The sequence below is a fragment of the Thamnophis elegans genome, chromosome 9, assembly GCF_009769535.1.
Source record: "Thamnophis elegans isolate rThaEle1 chromosome 9, rThaEle1.pri, whole genome shotgun sequence".
Lineage (NCBI taxonomy): Eukaryota > Metazoa > Chordata > Lepidosauria > Squamata > Colubridae > Thamnophis > Thamnophis elegans.
In genome coordinates, this window is record NC_045549.1 from 29,533,140 (window position 1) to 29,559,748 (window position 26,609).

The window sequence follows — 26,609 nt, forward strand, 5'->3', positions numbered from 1 at the left end:
TTTCATTAATATTTGATACATGGTCCTATGCTTGATTTGTTTGATTTATGATTTAATTAATTTTAATTCAGAACAGGATTTCTGAAATACCCTTTCATTTCAATTTTGGGTAAAATGTACTGGATTGGCTTAATTATAAGATAAAGAATATTAATTAACATGTTTGCTTTTTGCTAGCTAAATATGCAGCTAAATGTGCACTTTTGGCATTGTGCACATAAGATCTGGAATGAAATTTGGATTATTTTTATTATAGCATGTAATTACTTGATAATATAGAGGCAGTTTATGATAAAACTGATTTGTGGCAGAGGGCTGTTTATTTTTGAAAACCATATACTGTCATCATCAGATGTGGGAATTATGAGAAACATGAAGAATAGCGTAAGATCACATCGCATTTCTATCAGAGGGTATATCTCAATTTTACATTTAGAAATTTGGAATCCCCCTCCCCCGATTTTTAATCCAGGTTGAGATATGCTGAGTCAGGACAGTATTGTCCATATGTAATGGTCCTCTAGATTTCCACAAATTTTCCAAAGAAATATTAGGAAGGAAAAAAATAAAAGAGTTTTAATAATAACCTCTGATGATAGAGTCATTGGCTTTCCACATGAAAGCAGTCTTTAGAGCCAACCTTATTGAATCAGTATGAAAAGTAATATAGTATGTATTGTAGCCAATTAGTGACTCAGCAGTTTTTAATTTTATGAATTCATATAGAATACTAATACCTACCCACCTACTCACCCATCCATCCATCCATCCATCCATCCATCCATCCATCCATCCATCCATCCATCCATGTTGGATAAAATTGATGATTTTCTTAAATTAAAAAATGATTTTTTTATTTAAATCGGATTTTTTTTATTTTTATCACATTTATTTTAATGAAATGCTTTTGGAGTAAAAATCTATCTAAAGATAGTTTTCTATTTAAGATATATTATTAATTGCATTTATTTAGCATAAAATTGAGCTTAGTTATGTAACATGAGGCTGTGTATATTCTGCAGCATTGGGGCTGTCGCAACAGCAGGTCAAAGGAGGAGCCTCTGTGGGACAGAGATGACAGTTGCTCTTTAAAAATTATGATTTAAATCAAGTTGATTTAAATCAAGCCTTTTTACTAGTGATTTAAATCGTGATTTAAATCAACTTGATTTCAGTCAAATCCACCCTGTATCTATCTATCTATATATCAAGAATAAATGATGAAAAATTGCATATCAAATTAAAGGGAATTAATTATATAACTTTTAAAGTTCTTGTAGAAGATAGCAGAGGATTGTAAAGGTTGATTGATTAATTACATCAACTATATATAGTTGATATTAACCTAATTCTTCATTTGAAAAAAACAAAACAAAATATGTACATTGGACCATAGTCTCTATCAGACGTTCTTGATGGTTGTAGGGATGTTTTAAACTTTTTTCAAATTTCTGGTTATTTAAAATTGTTTTAAATTAATGACACACAAAAAAGGGTAAAACACAAAAATATTAGTGTGAGTGATATATTGTCAAAGAACAATAACTTAAATAGTGCCAACAGTGCCACTGTGCCAACACAGCTCCTGGAATTGAAGATACGTAGAAAAAGAAATTTTCTAAAAAAAAGAATTTATATTCTGAAAATATTTCCCGCTTGTATAAAGTGGAATTCCCCTCGGAATATAAATTAACCAAAATCAAATAATATCCATTTTGAGTGTGTTCACCTTTCCCAAAGAGCAAGGTTTAATGAGATTTCTATCTATAAATATCTGAGGAAATGTCTCTTTATATTTTATTTATATCATTTATTAACTGAGTTATATCCAGTGGTGGGGTCCGACTCCCGTTGCAACCAGTATGCTGCAATGGGGCTGGGCGTCCACCATGCGCACGTGCACAGTGTGTGCATGTGTACCCACCACCCGCAATACTCCAGCTGCTCGGCAGAGCATCGCTCAGACACCATACACCGTGCACATGCACAAATACCCTCAAATAGATGTAAGGAGAGCAGGCAGGCAGGTGGGCCCTCAGGAGCACCATACCGGAACGGTACCTGGTTCTCCCAGGTACAGGGGCGTACTGGTTGTATCCCACCACTGGTTATATCCTTTGTTATATTCATACCTAAATGTTTAATGAAGTCAATACAAATATGGAATTGATATTCCTTAAATGGATGCATATTCCAATTTTTATCTATTGACATCAATTCCAGTTGAATGACTTAATAGTGTTTCCATCAACATTGGAATAGTAGTATTAAAAATAAATAAAAGAATGTTGTCAAATAAAATCAATAGTGGTCATCTGAGTTATGTACTATTACAAAGATCTCTCTGGGTTGTCTAATAGCACAGATATTAAAAAAATAAGGATGAAGGTGGACATCCTTATTATTCAGTTCCTCTGAATAATGGAAAAATACAAACAGCATGCCATTAACAGCTACTTTAGATGTGTGTGACTCATATAGTATCTTAATCCATTTTATGAATTCCAAAGAAAGTCCAAATCTATTTACTACAGCAAGCATGAACTGCTAATCTATTTTATCAAAGGCTTTTTCAGAATCTAATGATAAGATTACAAATTGATCTTTATTTAAGTCTATTAGATCTACAACTAATCTGATATTACCTGCTGCATGTCTAGTTTTTTTTATAAACCTTGCTTGATCATTCTTAATAACAAACAACATCATTTGCTGGATTTGTTCACTAACTATATATTCTAGTTTCTCTTCGGATCGTATACATCTTTTGCCTTTTCAATTTATAGCTTTCCAAAATTTATTCACCATAACCAATAGTGACCTTCATATTGTACAAGGTATTTCATATTTTAACTATTTTCAATTCCAAAACTTCTGACCTGTATGTGACATACATGTTGATTGCATTTCCTATTATTTGGTGAATGCCCTAAATCTCAAATAAACAAAATCTCTACAGTGTTTCTCGACATTTTTTTCAATTTAAACAACTTTTTCACTGCTAATGATTTCACACTGAAACAGGCATTTTCCATATACCCAAAGTGACTTTCCAAGATAAACCTAGCTTATTAGATTGTGATATATTACTTTTTCAGGTGGCCACAAATTAAGTATGTCCAAAAGCAAAGGCTTGTTTCCTAATTTTTATTATGATATTATGTTTTCTTTTGGTTTCCTATACAGGAATTTTATCTTTAGCACTGTATGGCAATGGTGTTAAGAAACTCAATGAATTTCAACTATGTGTTAGAAAACTGATAGATTCAAGTTGTGAACTTCTCTAGTTCAGTCTTGACAATTCTGTCAAGGCGAATTTGAACTTTGTCAGTTCTTGTCATCACTTTAGATTATATGCCCCAAACTTTTGCTGTTTTGGTGATTTAAACTCCAGTCAGATACATGGCCAACATATTTAATGGTAATTTTCAGTCTATTATATTCACTAGGAGTTAGATTTATTAAATATTTTATAATGTGTTGAATATAATTATTTTTCATACTCTCTGTGTGTGTGATATAATATACATATACGTATATGTATACGTATACGTATATGTATAACAAAGGCAACAGTAAAAATAATGGCTTTCTGTCGTGATGGTCTCTTGTGATGAGCCGATAGACAGAGAAAGGAAGCAGTATGCTTCCTCCCATATTTGGGCATACCAGGGGTTGTGATACAATACATACCTATTTTCCTGGCCTAGCTGATAAAGGAAGAGATCCTGTGGCTTAGTGGCTAATATAACTGCCTGATATGTAATACAGTCCAGGTTCGATTCCCAGTAAGGGTATGGCTAGCTGATGAGAGCTAAATAGCTTGAAATAGATCTATACTAGTCTCCCTTTATTTATTTATCAGCACAAATGCAACACACACACACACACACACACACACACACACACACACATGTGTGTGTGTGTGTGTGTGTGTGTGTGTGTTTTCTGAGGTTTTCGCGGGTGTTAGTATGTAGGCCAAGACACTTCCAATTTTACGCAGGAGAAAACCCGAATAACCAAAGACCTACATACATACATACATGCATGCATGCATGCATACATGCATACATACATACATACACACACACACACACACACACACACACACACACACACACACACACACACATATATATATATATATATATATATATATATATATATACACACACACATTTTATCTGTAGTTGTAAATGTAATAAATCAACCTTGTTGTCACTGGCTAGAATTACATTTAAAGAATTAAAATGTATAAAATGAAAAGTATAACAATATAATCAATATGATTGTTTACGGGTGAACTATATAAAAATTGGGTTTGCTATTCCACCAAAATAAAGTATTTGGGCCATTTTTAAATTTTGAGAACAAAAATTTGATTCTGTTGATTTTTAACTAAAATAATTTACATTTTTATTTAAATGTAAGATCCATTTTTTCATTACTTAAATTGCTATTTTTTTAAAAAAGCACCCAATATTATGAAATGAGTCTATTATAGCACTCTTCCAGTATTTGTGAAAAGAGGGAGTTGACTTATTTTCCAAAGTACTTGAGGTCAGGATAAGGAGTAATGAGAGTAGAAGATCATTAAAGAGAGATCCAAACTAGAATAGATATTTCCTGACAGTGAGAACAATTAATCAGTGGAATGGCTTATCTCTTCTACATCTTATTTTTATCTTGGAAAACATAATTGTAGCATGAATGACAGAGAATACATATGTCCCAGGATAATGTTGTAGGATCAAATTTGTGTCTGTCTGTCAATAATTCTGTCAGCTGAAATGCTCCATGGTAACATTTCTATTATGTCACTGCTCTGGTACTTATAATGTACACTATTCTCATTATTTGGATAGAGCTGCCTACTTCTTCAAATTAAGTTTGGGATAGATGTTCCTTTTTAATTCATTAACCTGGTCTATGGCCTTGAGTTATTGGAAAGGGTAAGTAAAGGAAAAATAATTGCAGTTACATAGCACAGTATGTACTGTGACCTATCTTACCTTCAGAAAAAGCATGGGAGGTAAGTCTATCTGCCAAACTGAATGTACATTTTTTGTTGTTGTTGAATTATAAGAACATGAACTATATGCAGTTATTCAGGTCAATATTTGGGCAATCATTTAAAGGATTTAAGTATCTTTGTTTTAACGAATCATAAAAATACTCAACATTTTAAACTACTGGGCATTCATACTTTTAAAGGTTTATAATAATGGCAAAAATAGAAATGTTGTTTATAAATTGCTGTTTGTTTACCTCATTTATATTCTAGTCACTTTGAAATAAATCTGGAAGCTCCCCAAAGTTAAATAATTATAAATAAAACATTGAAAGCCATAAATAAAATTGTATACATTTAGAAAGGGTTATTTTTTTCTACAAAATAAAAGCTAGATCAGGTATTTCTCAATATTCTTATGCTTTTTGAAAGAACAGATTTCTCAACTGTCTTGAATATTAACAATATTGTAGACATCCAGGTTTCTTGAAAAAGAGCCCTGAAGTTGGCCAATACCCATTTCTCTGCTCCCAGAATCTTTCCCCACTTCAGAAGGAAACCTATTCCTTTCATCCTATATTTCTGTATAAAATAGGGTAGGTAGATTCTAATTCAAAGTGATACATTGGGTAATCCAGATCCAAATCATATACATAAGATAATATCTTGAACTAGTTTTCGTAAACCAATGTGTTGTTACACTATTGAAATACTTCTTACCTGCATGTGGGCTGCTTCAGTATGTGCCAACTGCAATTTGGTGGTAATTTTCAAAGGCAGTCATAAGTAGGGTATTACAACAGAAGATTCTCTAGCTTGTCTCTGCATCCAGTCACTTGAGGTAATAGCTAGTATTTAATTCAATCCTTGAAATTGTAATTGTTGAAGTACTTGGGCAAATGTCCAATAGATTAACTTTCTCAATATTCATTGCCCAATCAGCTCTCATCAACATATCCAGATTTGGTGTTTCTCAATACTAATTTGTGAAGGAACATAATCTTATTGCAAACAGCCTTGGCATTGAACAACAGAATTTTGACACCAAGGCCACCAATGTACAGTATCCAGGACCTGAGAATGAAGCAGGCGGACTAGAAAAAAAAAAGCTGGTATCTTTCTTGTCTTGATATTGCCAATCTATTGCCTATCATCATTTCCCTCTCTGCCAATCATGTAGGAAATTGCTTCCCACTCCCATATATTCTCCTCTAGTGTGCACTTTTATGCAGGCAAGCCATTGAGAGCTGCCCTGTGTTAAGGTGAGCATAAATAAAATAAATAAATAGGATCCACTCACTATCTGTCTCCAGATTAGAGATAATCTATGTATTTATTTATTTATTAAATTCATCTGCAATCCATTTTACTATCCAAAACAACTCTTGATTTGACAATGCTGCTTTCCTATCACTAGGTCCCCATCTCTTAAACTTTATGGATGCTTATAACCCACCTATTATCCAGTCTTGTTAATTTTACCCAAGCTTCCTCCTCGCCTTAACAGAGGCTTACCAAATCCATCATTCCTTTCTTTTTGTTTCTCTTGTTTTTCTCTAGAACCAATATTTTTTCCTACCCCTTCCCTTCCATTTCTAACTTCATTGAAGGGATGTTCCATTCTTTTTTATCAGTAACCTATAGAAAAGGCTAGGTAGCAATGCCAATTGATCTTGGTTGGCACATGGCGAGAAGTGGGAGGCAAAATGAGATTTGTTCTTCTCCTTTGTCCTTACATAGTCAGGTGGTGAATCTAAAAGTAGTTGAAAGTCCAATATTATTTTTTTCACTAATGCTATTTATTTCTATTTAAGAAAAATGAAATGTGTAGTCTGAAGTTAACTAAGATAGGTAAAGGTAAAGGTACACATATGTGCTAGTCATATACCCTGGTCTTAATGAAGCTTTTGCTTTTGGCAAAAGTTGCTCTCATCAGAAAAGAGGACTTTGGACCACTGAGCAACAGGATTTTGGACCACTGCTTCATTAAGACCAGGATCAACGCAGCCGTCTACCAGGAAATTTTGGAGCACTTCATGCTTCCTTCCACAGACGAGATTTATAGGGATGCTGACTTCCTTTTCCAGCTGCCCACACTGCCAAAAGCACCAAAACCTTGTTCAATGACTGTGGGATTACTGTGCTTGATTGGCCAGCAAACTCGCCTCACCTGAACCCCATAGAGAATCTATGGGGCATTGCCAAGAGAAAGATGAGAGACATGAGTTCGAACAATGCAGAAGAGCTGAAGGTCGCTATTGAAGCATCCTGGTCTTCCATAACACCTCAGCAGTGCCACAGGCTGATACCTTCTATGCCAGGCCACATTGAGGCAGTAATTGCTGCAAAAGGGGCACAAACTAAGTACTGAGTATATATGCATGCTTATACTTTTCAGAGGTCCAATATTGTTCTATGTACAATCCCTGTTTTATTGATTGCATGTAATATTCTAATTTTCTGAGATGGTGGATTTGGGGTTTTCATGAGCTGTAAGCCATAATCATCACAATTATGACAAATCACAGCTTGAACTATCTTCATATATTAGTTTCACCTTTTAAGTTGCATTACTGAAATAAATGAACTTTTGCATGATATTCTAATTTTTCGAGTTTCACCTGTATGTATGTTTGTGTGTGTATTTGTGTGCATACAAATTCACCCACTGACCATAACACAATACAACACACAGGTAGCATATTTAAAAAGAAATACAGGAAGAGTATAATCTATAAAGCATCAGGAAAGCAACATTAGGTGTTCAATTGAATGTGAATTGGCATTTTATAATAACAGTAAAATGATAGATTTGCTGTTCTGAACAGAAGGTCTCATCTGACTGCCAAAGAAATCCTATCAGCTATGTAAAATTTCATGGGTTTAGAAATTGAAAGTTGTGTGTTATGCAAATTTCTTGCTAGCAACTATTATTTCGTCCCATATCTAGCCAGGAAATTGTAGACAATACATTTAAGAGAAATAATACCCTGTGTTTAATGTTTGGTCCCTGACTTCTCACTGTTGTCCATTTTAAGGCATGACACAGCTCTTCCAGATAACTTAGTTTATGTAAGAATCTAAATTAGCTTTGAACATTGGAAATTGGGGAGCATGTGAAGGTTCCACACTGCAACCAGAGCCAATTTCAGTCTTAGAAGATGAAACAGGGTATCTGGTTATTTCTGTTTTTAAAACCCATATGATTGCAATGTAAGTGAGGGAAAGAAATTATGTGTCATGCAGTAAGAAAAAAGACAGGAAAATGTTTCCCTTTCCCGTTGTTTAGCTAGTCTGGTGAATAACTATAGTTTGCATACAGTTTGAAATATTTTCGTTGTGAATTACATACACTTTCAATAAAATTAAGTAACAACATCTATTTACTAACCTATGAAAATCAATGCATCGCTCTGTTCATTTCATTTCATTTTGCTCCATATCAAATTATTTCTTTTTGTTCATTTGTCACCTAAGTATGCAAATTTGCCAGGTTGTGAGTTTCCTCACATTCTTTGCATTTATTAATTACTGTTACTGATGTAGAGAGTTGAAACTCATAATTATTCATTTAGGTTTATACAACAAACAGTAATTTTTAACAAGTTTATTTAGTAATTTGGACTCAAAAGCAAGAATTCCAGGTATGTATTACTTCATGGTTCAAAATTTAAAGGAACAAAACATTGCTGAAAGTAAAATGGAAAGACTAAAATATACTTTCTGTTAAATTCTCCAAGTTACAGTTTTATATCATTGTACATGATGGTTATAGTTATTCACTTTCTAAAAATATGGACAATTGATGATCTAAGAAGACAAATACAAGGTACAACATAAAATCCATGCATATCACAATACTATTAGACAATTGTAACTCATTATTTCTTAAACACACATACAACTTTGTTTTTAACGCATATAATACTTAAAGAATCACCATTAATTCAATAAGCCTTCTCTGACTCCTTCATATAGCATTGCTTCCATAAATAAACTACTATAGATATCTCATATAGCAAATAATTATAAATTACTTTAATACTGCTTTTACTACTATGTTGAAAGTAAATATATATATATATATATATATATAGAGCCATTAGGCTAATTGAAAATACTGATAATGCAGTTCATTATCTACATTACTTGGGAAATACTCTTTTTTACACACTAGAAGCAATGCTATTTAGTTGAAGTCTTCTTTAGAATTTATTTCGTTTCTAAATATGTTATCAAACACTCTTTATGTACATGTTGTCAACTTGTAAAGCTTTTCCATGACTATTATCAAGTTGACATAGAAAAAGGGAGGAAAGGGAGGAGAATTCCATGCATACCTTTGGCCAGAGTCAGGTCTCACATTCCTACAGTGTGAAATGCACACGTTCATAGCCTGCCACAGCACCTTGTTGATGGATGTGATTTATGACACAGACAGAAGGGAGGGGATACAGGGGTAAAGTTCAAACACAATTAAGTAGAAATCAGTTTCGGCTCCACAGAAGAACTTGCCAAAATGTTGATCCTAATAAATGAATGGATTTCTTTTGAACTTTGTCTCGAGGCTCGTAAATTAATTAGGTCATTTTTTGGAATCTTCACACATGTACTTTATATACGTATGGGGAAATATGCTTTGTTCATAAATGTTTTAGCTATCAAACAACACACACACACAAACCTTTTTGAATTGACAGTGGCCCATAAATAAATATAATAATGCTAGAAGTAATATTCATAGTATACTTAATTACCTATGCCTAATTCCCTATGCCAGTGGGCCTTAACCTTCCTAATGCCACAACCCTTTAATACAGTTACTCATGTTGTGGTGACCTCCAACCATAAAATTATTTTATGTTTTCCATATTTTTTCAAAAATATGTGTTTTCCGATGGTCTTAGGCAACCCCTGTGAAAGGGTCGTTCGACCCCCAAAGGGATCCTGACCCACAGGTTGAGAACCACTGCCCTATGCAATAGAAAACTTCAATAGGTTCTGATATTGAATTGTTTTTATTTGTGCTTTATCTAAATACTTATATAGGAATTGTACACAGAAACAGTTGTATATGTTTACTGCCACTGTCCAACTACATGCTCTGATTATGATATAAGGATACCCTTCGATATTCTGTCCCAGTGGCTTTTGCCTAAAATGTTATTTGACCTACGGTAATAAAATTAGAGAAAGTAGAATTGCAGATTTGTTGTTTGAAACAAGTATGAAAGTATATTTAATTACAGTCAGTTAGATTACTTGAATTCAGTACCACGCTATTAAATAAAATATTGCTTACTTCTACAATGTATTTATTTATTGAATTCATTTGCCTTCTGTCCTGTAATAAAACAGAGCTCTGGGTAGCTTCCAACATTAAAATTATTCATAAACATATATACATTCCTCCCCAAACTACTGGTATATAAGAAACAAGCCATTTTCATCAAAGCAGGGAAGACAAATAAGGTTTTATTATTCAAATGACATAATTTACTTATCTGATGGAACTTCTAACTTGTGTCCTTTGAGTGATGATGTCATGATATTCACATGAAGGATTTAATGTGATTATGGCTTGTTCATGCACATCAGCATGCATGTTATGGCAATCCATAATAAATGTACAAATATGACAGACTAAGTGCCATAGCTTAAGACAGCAAGGCAGGGTAAGGCATTATTACCAGTGGCAGATTAATTCACTGAATGCAGTTTCATTCAAAATGCCAGAGAAATGACATGCATGTTAAAACCTAAATAAATTGATATTTGTGACCTGATCTAGGATAAAATACCTGATCTCTTTTTGGCTGGCCTCACTCAATGTAACCATAAATTATTTGACAGGCAGCTGCTTATGATTAGTCTATAATAAAGAATCTATAACTGGAGTAAAAGACGTAAGAAAAATGGAGCTTTGGGCTAATATTTTTGAACAGGAGTGATATATCAAATAACTTCTCTGTTGAATAATATGATTTGCTTATTAAAATTGCATTGATTGTGCAGAAGTATTATGTGGTCAAAATGTGCTGTTTTATTAATTGTTTAATAATAAAAGTAACTTTTAGATTCAAGATCTTGAAAAGAAGAAAAAGCTTTAGAGATCCTGCTTATTATTAAGCCAACTTGCAGCATATAGCAAAATTCCTATATTTCAGGAAGCCTAGAATCAAAAGTCACAAACTGAAGCATTTCATTTGTCATTCAATGATTAGCTGAAAATTTGCTTCCCCACTACCTCAGTTAATACTCATTACCACATATTTACTAATTATGTCTTTCCTGACTTAATGTAATATAAATAGAAGAAGTAATTAGCTTACTATGCTGAATAGATCTGTAGTGATCTTGCCATTTGTTAGTAGCTGTTGATGTTATATATATCTCATAGATAAGTCCTGGTTTGGTTTATTATGGTTTGTTAGATAAGACACATTTGAATAGATACATATGTTATACTAACCAAACTAGGGATGTCAAAGTCAATTTCATTGAGGGCAGCATCAGGATTATGATGTGAGGGTGTGGCCAGGGTGTGTGTGGCCAGTTCAATATCACTCATTTTTTTGGGGGGGGGGCTATGCTGGCCCAAGTGCTCTACCAGCGAAAACGGGCCCCCAAGTTCCATTTTTGGCTGTGTTGGCCTCCTCCAACCCTCTGTCAGCAAAAACAGAGTGGCCCTCCCAAGGCAAGCTCCATTTTCCTTGGCAGAGGCACTGCACGTTGGTCCTTTGCTGTTTCCAGGGCGGCCCTGTGGACCAGATCTAAGCACCCCATGAGCCGATCCGGGCCCCACACGCCTTGAGTTTGACATCCCTGAACTAAACCATGAGCAGTGATTTGCAAATCATAAGAACAGACTCAGCAAACTACACTGTGCCAGAACCAAGCAGCCTATCCCATAATTTAATATAATATGTGAATTCTTTCAGTGATATAACCTGGGGATGGTAACAGTGAGTTGCTTCATCTTAATAGACCACAGTAAGCTACAAAAGGTTTCTGTTTAGTTTAGTTGTGACTTATTGTCTAAGCTCATTCCTTGTGATTCTAAACTCTTGCTTATGTTTTAATGTTCTGTTGTGAACACATCAGTGACAGGTTAAAGATATCCTTATTCTTTCCCAAAGACAATTAACATTTTCTTTCAATAACACCTATTAATTGGAGTACTTCTAACCTTGGCTTACATGAATGTAATATTCTTAAAAAGAAAAAGAAAGAAATGGGAATAGATAGCTGTTGAAATGACTACGGTAGTTGAATCCAAACCTATTTTATAAGGCCTAATTCCTCCCCTCCCCTTTTCCTGCATCTGTCTATTTCTTTTCATCTCGTTACCCAGTTTGATGTTCTCCTAACTCCAATCATGCTCTTCCATCTTCTACTTCTGCTCAATGGAGAAAGGGAAATATGTATTTCGCCTTATGTAAGTGATTCGTGTCTGTGAGATAAAAGTTCTGTAGTTTTAGGAAAACGGAAATGCATTTAAAGACTCCCAGATCATAGTCACTTCCAAAAGCTTTGTTTGAAACACTTCAGTTCTTTCTCTGCCCTCCAATTATTTATGCTATGTTGTTGTTTTTTACTCCAACATAATTCAATCCTAGGATTGTTTTTTGTGGAAAGAGGAAAAATGTTATTAGGACCACGATTCAAATCAGAGATAGCTGTTGAGCTTTTGAAAGCTCAACATTAAGGAAAACAAATTAACTAGCCTGATTCAAATGTGCTTGGACACCCTTCTTTTTAGCTGTAGCTTTAAGTATTACTGGAAAGGTTGAGTCTTAGAAATGAGGGTAAAAGCAGATTCTATAAGAATGAAAGAAGGGGGAAATTTCCAGTGGAAGCATGGTGAGCTAAAGGAATCTGTGGGTAATAACCACTGATGAGTAGACCTGTTTTTTGATATTTATAAGGACAGAACAGGAGATTGCCAATATGTGGCTCAGATGGTGGCTTCTCTTGAGGATACTGCAGGAAAGCAGTTAACAAAAGTATTAATCATCAAGTTCATAACTATCTCTGGGACATTAAGGGACACTAAGTTTGCTAACTTTACTTCTAATCATATTGAAAAATTGCTTATTTAAATATTTTAAGGCTATTAAAAGTCTTTTAAATTGCAATTACTGGAGACTATTTACTACAAAATTACTGGAGATTACTAAATTACTACAAAGTTACAAATTACTAAAAAATTACTGGAGACTATAATTTTATTCAGAAACAAAAGAAAAATGAAGTATATTTATAAGAAGTTAAAGAATTTGAAATAAATGGCAAAAAGCTAAATAAAGTTTTGAATTAAGAAAGTTATAAATGAATTAAGAGCTTAGACATAAATGTTGAAACTTTTACAATAAGATTTTGGAATTAGTTATATAAAATAAGCAGCCTTTTATAAGAACTAGAATTATTTTGACTATTGCAAGTCATAGCAGAGATAAGAGACCTTATGATTTAAATTGGATACAGATTTTGAAGAAGATAAAGTCCAAGCAAAAAAGTTAAAAAAATCTCCCTTGCCTTTGTGATTAGTATTTACAAAATGACACACTATATTATAACATTTTGAAATATTAAACAAAATATTAAAGCATTTGAAATATTAAATAAATCTTCAGAGAAATTATTAGCAGCAAAAGCAAATAATGATTCTATATGTTGTTTAAAAATATTAAAAAATATTAATAAAGGAGTGACATGTGAAACAAATTTTACTTGTTACAAAAATAGCAGAATCAAAAATATTGCATTTTAAAAAAATGTGGATTACAAAACAGAAATGCTATTAAAACTGGAAATAAAAATAATAAAGAAAAAAGTGCATTTCAGAAATAGAGAAGAGGCAAGAGAATCACCCTTTAAGCACTTTCTTCTGGATCACCAAAAAAACACACCAACCCATGAGTAAAGCTTGGAAATTAAAGGCATGGACATTATCCTAGACCAGGGGTGTCAAACTTGTGGTCCGCGGCCTGGATGCATCATGCACTGGCCATGCCCACCCCAATTTTAGTGAGACAATGTCAACATGAATTAAAGAATATTTAGAAGCAAAAGAAGAATATGAAGTTGGCTTGTTTGATCAAAATTAAAATAAAGCTCTGGTGATAACTATGGATTTTTTTGCACCCCAGGACTAAAAAGTTGATGATGCATGTTTTTACCTGTCAAAGAACTGGGCTATGGGAAAAAAGAGATATTTGTTGTAACTTTATAAGGGATAAAGTTTTTTTTTTTTTTTAATATAATAAAGACTTTTCTATTTTTACTTTGCACTTTTTATTCTATCACTTTTCTTTTTCTGAATTTAATTTGCATTCCTAAATTAAATTCTATTGTATTTAACATTTTCAATAATAAATTTTAAAAAAGAATGAAAGAAAGATCTATTTACTAGCTCTTCAAGGTCTTTCCTAATATACTTTGCCTTTTTGTCTTGCATTCTGTAATAGACAGTATAGGGTAGAACTGCTGCCCTGGGATAAGAATTGAGAGCATTAAAAGGCTCACAAGGTGACTTATTTGGCAGCAGCCTCCTGATAGGACAGAATAGATTTGGAATATACATGTTATTTGAACTTAGGTATTGTGATATGAATCATAACTGTATTACTATGTGTGAACCCAACCAATAGTAGTTTAGCCTGTCATTATCTTTCTTTCAAAGTAGTTCATAAAGTAAATAAATATTTATTTGTGCTACTTTTAAGCTCTCAGAAAATAAGAAAATAAACGTGACACTTTTATTGATCTATGCCTCCTTAAATAAATTCTCATTTTCCCCTTAGGACAAAGATTTTTTTTAATATGCTGAATCATTGGGTTATATACAGTATTAAAATGATTTGACTTTTCAGCAGATGTGGGTTTTTAAAAAATATTTCAACCTATATATTAAGGATGCCAGGGTATTGGTAAGAAATAATAAAATTCCTATTACTGACATTAAGGAAATTGCAACAATTTAATTTCTTAAGACAATGGAGAAAAACTGAAAAAATAAGAATATATCTGGAGAATATATGAAGATAAAATGTTATGGGTCTACTTATAGATTTTTAATTGGGCCTAAGAGTAATGGATATTCTTTAAAAAAAAAACCTTTGTTCAGCAATCCTTAAAATGTTCTACTCTGAAATAATATCCATTTCAGTCTATTCTGATAAATGCCAAAAGCAACCTCCCAAAATCTTGGGATCTACTGGATAATTAAATATGTTTGCTCTTTAAAAAAATATTTCCCTGGTTTTTGTGTTATATTTTTCTTAATGAATAGCCTACTATAAAATGGTAAATGCATTTTTGATAGATTACTATTTTTGCCTTGGTAATACGATCAAATAAACCTAGGTTCTAAGGGAAGGTTGGTAGATAAAAAATTTCACACTGTTGAGTGTCAGTGAGTATTTTAAACCACAAAATTAAATATATCAAGTACTATAAAGAACAACCAAGTTACACACATATTACTAAAAGAAATGAAGGTCTTTAATTTTTTTTAAAAAAAATGTTGAGGTAAAGCCTCAAAATTATGGGATTAGAAATTGAATAACAACATGGAATTTGTATCAAGGGAATTTTATATTAATGAGCCCTATTATATTTCTCCCTAGTTCATCATTGAGAAATGTTTCAACTGGATCTTCAAGACCTTCTAAAGTGTGTTTGGTGTGTGGAGATGAAGCATCCGGATGCCATTATGGAGTAGTGACATGTGGCAGTTGCAAAGTCTTCTTTAAGAGAGCAGTGGAAGGTAAATCCTCATGTGGGTCCCCATTTTATATTTTTTCTGATATAGTTATATAGATTCTCATTGCCTTTAACTTTAAAATATGTTAAATTTATTGTTCAAAAATTATTCAAGTAATGCATGCATCCTTACCAGAGAATACCTGATTATAGTCTGTTGATGTTGTTAAGCTGATCATTTTATTTTGCCTTCACAATTCTAGTTATTTGAAATCTGATTTATGTCTTCTGCCAGATCTAAAGCAAAAATTCTCTACAGCTACAAATAAACATGTCCAAACCTTTCATAAGCTATGTAGTTTATGAAATTCTGTATAAAGACAAGCAGATGATGCATCCAACTGTTCTTCTGAAATACATAAATAATAACAAATATAGTTGAAAGCTAATTTAGGCATGACAGTTATACAGCTATGAGCCACCCTTTTAAGCATTTACATTCCTGTTTTAAAAAGAAGTTGATTAGTTTAGAGAGGAGTGAAGTTTCCATAAAGGCAATCTGGAATTCAGGTGACTGAAATAGGCTGCATGCAGTAAAGCATTCAAGTAAACAATATTTCTGTCAGAAAATGATTTGTTGAATTCTGTATTAAACTTGCCTTTTCACTTCAGTTGCCCTTTCTTCACTTGACAGTGTCTTTATTTCAACAATTTTCCTGTCATTCCCAGTTGTGTTCCTGTTTTCCATCAACATAAGGAGCTTTCCTTTTTCTAGACTTATCCATTAATCAGGGGTCTCCAACCTTGACAACTTTAAGATTTGTGAACATCAACTCCCAAAATTCCTCAGCCAGCTTTGCTGGGAGTTGAAGTCCACAAGTCTTAAAATTGCTAAAGTTGGAGATGCCTGCGTTAGATTATAGTTAGTTACGTTATTTAACTGTGCTTACCTATGGAAATCTAGAAATTCATGGGTATAGGGGAGAATATATAACCTAATTTGGTTTTTAAAAACTCTGTTTCTTGTTTTTCTAATGTAAATGTTTTCTATTTTTTCCATTGGGATTGCATGGGAAGTGGGGATAAAATGATAAAACATAACTTGAGTAAAGTGGTGTTTAGTGCAGAAGTCAGTTCTATCAAAACATAGTAACTGATCCATGCGAATTTACTTTCCTTTGATGTTTATAAAAGTGAAATAATTGCCCTCCATGTCAATACTTCCCCCCCATTGAGACAAAGCGACATGTCTCTATAAAGCAAAGAGCCTCATCTAGGTAGATGGACTGCAATCCTCAGAGATTAATGAAGATCTCTGATGGAATATTTTAATCAAAATTATAAATGAATTACAAACTCAAAGTTTAATATAAAATTGTTGTGACAACTTCATCTGACTACTGGTCTTTTAGTACTAATAAGAAAAGCTGTGATTAATATTGGATTACCTGAATTGTATATAGAAGTTTGGTTGATAATGTGTCAGTGGGACTGGAAAAACACTGCATCAAAGCATGTGGAAACATATTTGTCTGTTGCTAATATTTTAAGGGATAATTAAGGTGGTTTGTATAAACACCCAGCATTTTTGCAACTTGATAATGTTTTTTATACATCTGGAGATACTTTCAGATGTAAGCCACAAAATGCTTCCATGTATTTTGACCAAATTTGATAGTTTGGCAATCATATTGCTCCTGCAGCGTAATGGCAATTAGCTTCTACTTTTTGCAGCGAGTAAAAAAATTAAGACCATGAGCTATATTCAGAAATATAATTAAGGAACCAACTTACCTGTAAAAGTGTTGATAAGTTTCTCTAAGATTATGCAGTGCAAATCATCTGTTTCATGTTATGTAAAAGATCAATATTGGGAGCTATGAATATTTAGCTACTCATGAGAGAAATAAACTATGCTACTGTTTTGAAGTATATTGTTAATTGAGATGGGATAAGTGAATATATAACCTTAATTTTGTATATAATTACTGTGGATTGTGTTCTGTTCTTATAGATATTTACTCACAAGATAGTTCAGCATTTCCCATTTAAAATAAATCTACTTGAGATTGCAATTTCATACTTAAATATTTAATTTTTTTTTTAAAAAATCATTAGCTGTCTTTATTTATAATTAAAATATATCAAGTTTTGCTATTGGTTTGTCTTTTGGAAGAAAAAGATGATTCCCTGTGATGGTACTGAACGATAAAACATATTTAGCTATGAAGAAATTCAACAAATCATACTGAATAAAGCACAATTGGATGATCTCATTCAATGTGTTAAACTATAAATCATGACTAAATGTAACAGTGATTGAATTTGGAGAACATACAAACACAACCAAATACATTTTGTGATAGCATAGCTTCTTCTCCAAAACTAGTCACATCTAGATATTATTTCCAATTCTGAGTAGTCAAAATTGCAAGTCAGGATTTCAATGTTGTCACAGCTGATCTTACATACATATGCCAGATTAGAACTTTCTAGAGAAGGGGTGTCAAATTCAAGGCTCCTGGACTGGATCCAGCCCGCTGGGTGCTTAGATCCCAAACTGTTTTTGCTGGCAGAGGGTTGCAAGAGGCCATTCCACCTGAAAATGGAACTCCCGAGGGCCACTTGCAGCTCTCCCAAGCTTTGTTTTCTCTGGCAAAGGGCTGCAGGAGGTTGTCCCAGCCAAAAATGGAGATCGAGAGTCCATTTTTGGCTGGCAGAGCAGTCAGACCACTCATGCCCCTGACACAAGTGATATCAAGATGGCCACACCCACCCTGGACATGCCCCCCACCCCACCCCAAGGTCAAACACAACCCTTATACGGCCCTCAATGAAATAGAGTTTGTCACCCCTCTTCTAGAATAACTGTTTATTTTAATGCTAAAATTTATTTCAAAACCAAACATTATTTTTACTTAAAAAAAGTATAAATATTTTAATGTCATAATTGGTTTTATGTGAAAGGTTAATGCCTTGCTACTCTTCATGGTGTGGCATCCAAATGCTTCCAAAGGAAGTAGTGTTCATGTATCAAAATTGAAAATAAATTTCAGTGTTGTAATATGCTGCATATTAGCAATTTGTAGGTGACACTTTTTAAATATCATGCTATCTTCTTATCTACAAAGATCAAAACAGGGTGGGGCAATGGTTTTCCCTGTGACAATTTATGAAAGCAAAAAAAAGGAACTTTGAAGTAGCAAGACAGAAAGAATATTGATGTTTTTGAACTTTGATGCTGGACTAGACTCCTGAGGACACCTTGACTAATCAAGGAAATAAACAAATCAATGATTCAACAAATCAATGCTCTTAGTTGAGGTACAATTATCCAAGCTGAAAATAACATATTTTTGATGTATTTTGCAAAAAATTCCTGCTCTCTTGAGAAGTCCTGGGAAATATGGATTTGATAGCACATAATTAATCAATGTTACACATTATATTTTAGAATGCTCTATGTAAAAATTGGATAGAAGTAATATTAAAAACTTACTAATGGTATTTTTCTTCTATTTCTTAAAAGACGGATTTAAAAGAAGGTTGATTTAAATTATCCTTACCTGCTGCTTTCTGTAATGTATTATTTTTATCTGAATCATTTATTAACACAGTCTTTTATATTATACTTCTTTATATTCTCCTTTTATTTCAGCACTAATGGAACTAGTATTTTTCCATTAAAGTCTGCAGTTTCTTTAATTCACTTTTCAAGGCCAGTATCCCCTTGGAATTCAATATTTATTTATTTGGCTTTCTAGTATTATCATAGAATCTGTTTTTAGATGCAGTCTTTCAAACACACACATAGACTATTCACCATTTATCATAGCAACCTGTTTTAATATATTCTGGAAATGTTGGAAAATTTACAGTAGTGAATACAGAGTTGACTAAAATGTGGTTCATTGTATTGAAAAGATCTATTAATTTTAATTGCAGATATTCTAAGCATAGTTGTATCTGGTGAAGGCTGTTTTTTAAAAATCTTGCTAATCCAACTTTCCTTAATTTGAGTGGATTTAGTATACTGTATGAACATGTTAACTTTATTTTGAACATTATGACCATCAGAATTGAAATGTTTCTTGTTGGTAATAGTGTTCTGGATCCCTTCTATTTTTAAAAACATGACCAGTAGTTTCAAATACATAAACATGGCTGTTGATTCCAAGGATCACAGTGTGTTTGGAATTTCATTTCATTTTTCTTTGCTGTTTTATATGATAAGTTAACCAGTTTTATTAGAGTTGGGTAGCCCAGAAATTTGTCAAATATATAAGTAGATGTATTATATATTTTTTTAAAAAAGCAAACAAATTGTTTTGTTAAGCCTTTACTAAAAGAGGAAAGTTTCATTTCTTTCCTCTTCCTGAATTTCTTAGTATGTTTTTCAGTCTTTCAGTTGTGATAGACTCATACTTGGTACTTCATATTTTTATTGAGATGTAATAACAACATCAGGTAAAGAGGAATGGAGAGTAACATTTGTTTGATTCACACATCATAATTTTATTTCTTCTAGAGATTCATAGTTGTTTTATCTTCCTTTATTAACAAGGATAGGGGATTTGTTAGAATAATCAGCCACACTTCAGAAGCAAATGGGTCTCTGAATTTCTTCTGGCAGATATTCTTGCAACCAGACTGGTGCTTCTGCTGTTATTGTCCTGAGGCTATGGAAATGCTTAGAACCCTGGTTGAAATTACGTAGGCTAAGTTTATTTGTATGCTTGTTTATGTGTGTTAGAGGGACGTGGCGGCTCAGGGGCTAAGACGCTGAGCTTGTCGATCAGAAGGTCGGCAGTTCAGCAGTTTGAATCCCTAGTGCTGCGTAATGGAGTGAGCTTCCGTTACTTGTCCCAGCTTCTGCCAACCTAGCAGTTTGAAAGCAAAAAAAAAAAATGTAAGTAGAAAAATAGGGACCACCTTGGTGGGAAGGTAACAGCACTAGTCATGCCGGCCACATGACCACAGAGAATTCTTCGGACAGCGCTGGCTCTTCGGCTTAGAAATAGAGATGAGCACCATCCCTAGAACCGGAACCTTTGTGTGTGGGAAACCTTTACCTTATGTGTGTTAATTATGATAAGAATAGTTTGGACTGTAGATGGTTCTTGATCATAAATACTGTGTTTCAAAAGTATTTTGATGACAAATAGCATTACAATGTTACTACTACCAGTTGATCTTACACAGTATTGGTTTAATAATTGGTTTAGGTATAATGTGCTTTGCATAGAAAGGGATGATTCCTTGATCTGTATGTGAAATACTGTTGTATACTGGAACTAGTACATCATAAAATTTATATATTCAGTAAAGGTAGACCTCAACTTACAGTCATTTGTTTAGTAACTGTTCAAAGTTACAACAGCATTGGAAAAAATGAGTTACAACAGTCCTCACAGCTATGACGGTTGCAACAGCCCTATGATAAAAATTCAGGCACTTGGCAACCAACATTTATTTACGACAGTCACAATTTACAGAGATTATTGATCACCATTTGCAACTTTCCCAGTCAGTTTCCAACAAGCAAAGCAAAAGGCAGGAACTGGAACTAACATTTAGGTGATTCACTTAACAGCTGCAGTGATATGCTTAAAAACCGCGACAAAAAAGATAACACAATTAGGCCCAATTCATTTAACTGCCTTAGGAATGGAATAGAATGAAATTCTGATCCCAGTTGAGGTTGTAAGTCGATGACTACCTATAAACATTAAACAAGTGAAATGTTTTTGTATATTGGTGCTACATATTTCTCCTTAATATAATTTGTTATATGAAAACAGAAATTCTCTTGTTTCTTTTATCACAGCTGTTAAGAAATAAGGTACTTTTATCAGGCTGTTTGACATCTAAGGCCTAATTCTATCCTTAGTAATATTAGCTGAAACTGAAAATGATGATGCCTATTTGTTCTGATATTATATTTTAAAACAATGCAGACAAAAACTAATACCAGTATTCATTGTTTCAGACACAAGTGAACTTTAAAAAGAAAAGAGAGCAAACCAATATTCCATTAAGAGAATAATAAACATGCCCATGCTGTTGCTTTCGTATAGCTTACCTGACTTTCTGTTTGTCTAGCTGCTATTATTTTATTAAGAAATTTAATTATAACAGTGACATATAATACACTCTAAATTTAAAGAAATAGAAGAGAAAGAAAGACTAAACAGTCGAAAAAATAGAAAAAGAGGTATGAATGAAAAAGTAAGAGTATAATAAAGAAGGAAAAAAGAAATATACAAAGAAGTGACTTCCACTTTCATCATAACAGATATAAATAGCAATAGCAATAGCAGTTAGACTTATATATTGCTTCATAGGGCTTTCAGCCCTCTCTAAGTGGTTTACAGAGTCAGCATATTGCCCCCAACAACAATCCGAGTCCTCATTTTACCCACCTCGGAAGAATGGAAGGCTGAGTCAACCCTGAGCCGGTGAGATTTGAACAGCCGAACTGCAGAACTGCAGTCAACTGAAGTAGCCTGCAGTGCTGCATTTAACCACTGCGCCACCTCCGCTCATAACTTTATATAACTTTATATATTTTCATGGCTATATAAATTTAAATACTGGCAAATTTATGAAAACTTGTTAGAAATCAATGAATGGAATTTTTAAAAATTGCAACTTAAAAGCTGACATTTTGTCCAACCAAAATTATTTTTAAAGGTTCTCTTGTATCCTCCTTACAGGTAATCCTCAGCTCACAATTGTGCCTGGAATCTTCAGTTGTTGACCAAAGTATTAATTAAGTGAGATGTTATGTAACCATTTTGCTCAACAACTGCATTCTCAGCTTTGCCACTAAGTGATTGTGAGTTTGTCAAGCAGATTATGAGGGTTGGGGAGAGGCCCTGGGAGACCCATTGTAGGCTACAGGGGCCACTAGCACATAGAAACCTACAGAGGACTGGGAGGCCTCATTGGCTACGGGGCCCAGCAGTACCTGTGATTTGAAAAGAGACCTCCCAATGATTTCAATAATTGTGCTGCTTGCAGAATAGCATTCTGCTTACACGATGGCATGCAGGAAGGTGGTGCCCTGCATTGACTGGGTATTCCTGCCAGCAGCACAGAAAAACACAAAGATAAGTGGAACAATTTACACGGGCTGCTGGTCCTATAACTGGTCAAAGTCTCCAGGTATGTGGAGTGGCAATTGGCCCGGTGCCTTCAGCATTGTGGTAGTTTTTATGTGGTGGCAAACCGGTTAGGTGGCTGATATGAGGGGAGAGATAAGCAAATATGGGCTAATTACAGTATTTCTGCAGTCAGTCATAAGGGTGGGCGGACTGACAAGCTCCCATATTTTTAGAATGTGATCACGGGGAAGCTCAAATAGCCATAACTTTGGGGTATAGGTCATAAGTCCATTTGTTTGGCACCATTGTCATTTTGAATGGTTGCTGAATAAATAGTTGTTAAGCAAAGATTACCCATACTTGGTCAAACTGTTTTTATGTTCTTCCACAGGAGTGGTTTTCAAAGCTGGTTTGTCTGCTTCTATAGTTTCTATAGTTTCCAAATAATATTATACACTCATTAATTATTTCAGTTAGCTAATTGCAATTCTTTCTAGAATTTTATAAAACTAATTTTCTTTGTTAACTTCTTTTTCCTTTATCAGTTCTTAGCATTAAGAATCACTTATGTTTCACTGAAAGTCACCTTAACTTGCAAGTCTCCTAAATTGACAGAAATGCTATTTCCATAATACTAGATTGGGGTGGGGGTGTGGTGGGGCAGATGACTGGTACAGATCAAATTCAATTAATCTGGTTAAATGTACTGTTCTAAGCTAAATAATGTCTGTTTAGAGGCATGAGAAGCATGTATTTGATTTCGTGCCCCACTGTGTTTACAAAGGACATATTGATCATTCTACCCTTGCAAGGGTTAATTAACACTTCACAGAAACAGTGAAAATAAGTGTTACAGTCTCTCTTGTGAAACAAGTGAGAGTATCCATCACAATTAAATACAGATTTGGAATTATGTATTCACTCTTGATTTTTCTGCTTCTTTTAGGAACTTGTTCTTTAATTTTCTTTAAGGCATTATACTGCATCTAGCAATCACTCAATATCAATCCTAATTACATCTTTGTTCAGAATACACATACAAGTTAAAATTCATTAAAACTCCACCTTAAAACTCCAAATCTGTCCATTTTAATTACTCAAAGTATATCTTGTGATGCTCCAGTGTTTTCAGCTAAGCCCCATTTTCTAATATGGCTGATAGTGGATATATAGTTACAGGAATAAGTGGTTAACATGAATCTTGCTTGAAGATAATACATTTATTTATTTTATGTTCTATTTTTTACCTGATTACATTTTTTAAACAAATTATGTAGTCACCCATAATAGTAATATCCCATAATGCCATAAATAATATCACATAACAATAGGTAATTAACAGTCAAATATAAAAATAATAAAATACACAAAATTAAAAAATCTGAAACATTTATAAAATGCTGGCCTAAAACCTGAGGGATAAGCTAGGTCTTAATGACTTTCCAAAAATCCAGGGGGAGGCTATTCCATAGGAATAGGAATAGCCACTATAGAAAAGACTTGGTTTCTAGATCCCACCAGATGGCAATATTATGTATATAAGGCCTGGAGGATGCCTACCTATCTGACTTCATGGAACAAGTATGTTGTATGACCTAAGAATTACGTGGTCCCACAAATAATCTGGCCCTGTATTATACAAGACTTTAGAAGTGATAATCATCGCTTTGAATTACACCTTTAAAAAAAGGTAGTTAATGCAACTCATAGTAACCATGTTCCCTCCAGAATTGCATATGCTGCTGGATTTTGTACCAGTTAAAGTTTCTGAATGGTCTTCAAGGGCAAACTCACATATAGTACCATGTTTCCCAGAAAATAAGACCTGGTTTATTTTCTTATGGGCCCCAAAATAAGCACCAGGTCTTACCTGCTTACCTTTGGATCACCACAGCAAGGTCTCCCATGCCCCAACACCTGTTGTGCCACTGTCCAACTTCTTTTGTGGCCACTTGTGGCCAGTTGCTGCATGGCTCATTGCACCGGTGCCGCCGTTCACAGCATAACACTGTGTGGTTCAAAGTGCCATGCCACCACTCACGGCAGGAGGCTGGGTGGCTTGTCATGCTGTTGCTATATCTTACTAAGTTTACAAGCAGAAAATACTATATTTTCTGTTTATTTATACGTATGTTGGTTCCTTTCTAATTTGAAAATACTATAGTACCCTGTTTTCCTGAAAATAAAACCTCCCCAGATAATAAGCCCAATCAGGCTTTTGAGTGCATGTGCTAAAATAAGCCCTCCCCCCAAAATAAGCCCTCCTCGAAAATGTTGCAACACAGCAGCCGCCATGAGGTGACCATGCTTGTCTCCTCCTACACTTCAAAAATAATAAGCTCTCCCCGAAAATAAGGCCAAGTGCTTATTTCAGGGGTCAAAAGAAAATAAGACCCTGTCTTATTTTTGGGGAAACACAGGTACGTATAACAGAAGAATACATTGTGTTTAATATTAATGGAGTATATCCAGTGTTGAATGATTACATTTTTACTTACTGATGGGTTTCTCTGATTATTTATCTAACTGAACTTATTAGTTGCCCCACACTAACAAACACATGCCTCATATCAAATCTGGAAGGTCCTATGACTTCTGTACTGAAAACTTTGGCTATTCATGAAAGGAATGTAGGTACAGATGTTATTAATTCTTTTTTCTCAAGTGGTATCTCTCAGAGCTTGCTTGTTTTCTTGCAAATGTTTCATTACCCAAACTAGGTAACATCATTAGTGTTAGTTTGTGGGAGTGGTCTTAGAGATTCTTCAGTTGCGCTGTTTGCTTTTGGCTTCCTTAAGTTTCTTGATTGGGGTATTGTTTACTTGATTGATGGTGTGATGTTAACTCAGGTAATCTATGCTGAACTGGGTGCTGATAGCTAGTGGAAAGGTGCTTTGGGTCTTTTTGGACTGAGTGATAGTCTCTTTTGCATAGTCTATAAATGTTGCTAATGTCTATGTGTCGGTTCGTGGCTGATTTATCAAGAGTGCCAGGCTTCTTGACATTCCCTGGTGTTTTTGAACTGTGGAAGTTTGCAATCATTATTTACACATGAAAGATTTTAAATTCTTTGCATTTCTGGAAGCTATTTGCACCTGCACTTCAAGTAGTGAATTTAGTGCATTTACAGACAAGTATTTAAAGTAATGTAATTATTGGTGAACAACAACTTGCTTCTATATGTGTATGAGCAATGTGTTATTACTAAACTTTTCCTATTTTCTATCTTTTTTCCTAGCAATTATATATAATTTGATTTTTTTTGGAACATAAATTATGCCTTTATATGTTTTTAAATTTTTTAATGTTGGATTTACTATATTCATATTTTAAAACATCACATTACTTTTTATTTTCCTGCTTATTTATATTCTGATCACCCAAATGAAATATTTTCCATATTTCATTATAGTTTGTTTTCTAAGTTTCTTCTTTGCTTTAAATTTTGGGCTAACCTGATCTAGACAACATGTTTAATGTAACAACAGAATGCATTTTACTTAATGTTATAATGCAGCCATTTTTATTAGCTGCCCTATTTCTTATGAGATCTAATATTACTTGCCATGGAATTATTTTTAGTAACAAATTTATTTTTAACTTCACAGTGAACCACACCCAGATTTATATAATATTGGTCAAAATATTATAATAGAATAAGTTCAGACACAAGGTCCAATATTGCAGAATGTATTGAGATTCATTTACGTGCAAGATATTACATTTACATATCCCCTTTGCCTATAATTCTCTACTTGTGTCTCTTTCAAAGACAAATAGTGTTT

At 33.7% G+C, this 26,609-nt stretch overlaps 1 protein-coding gene across 1 annotated transcript in view; it reads left to right on the forward strand.

Moving 5' to 3' along the window:
- Positions 1-26,609, forward strand: part of NR3C2 (nuclear receptor subfamily 3 group C member 2) — a 165,026-nt gene that overhangs the window by 74,626 nt on the left and 63,791 nt on the right. Inside the window, 1 exon segment of the mRNA XM_032223548.1 lies at positions 15,643-15,782. Coding sequence (XP_032079439.1) covers positions 15,643-15,782 — 140 coding nt within the window.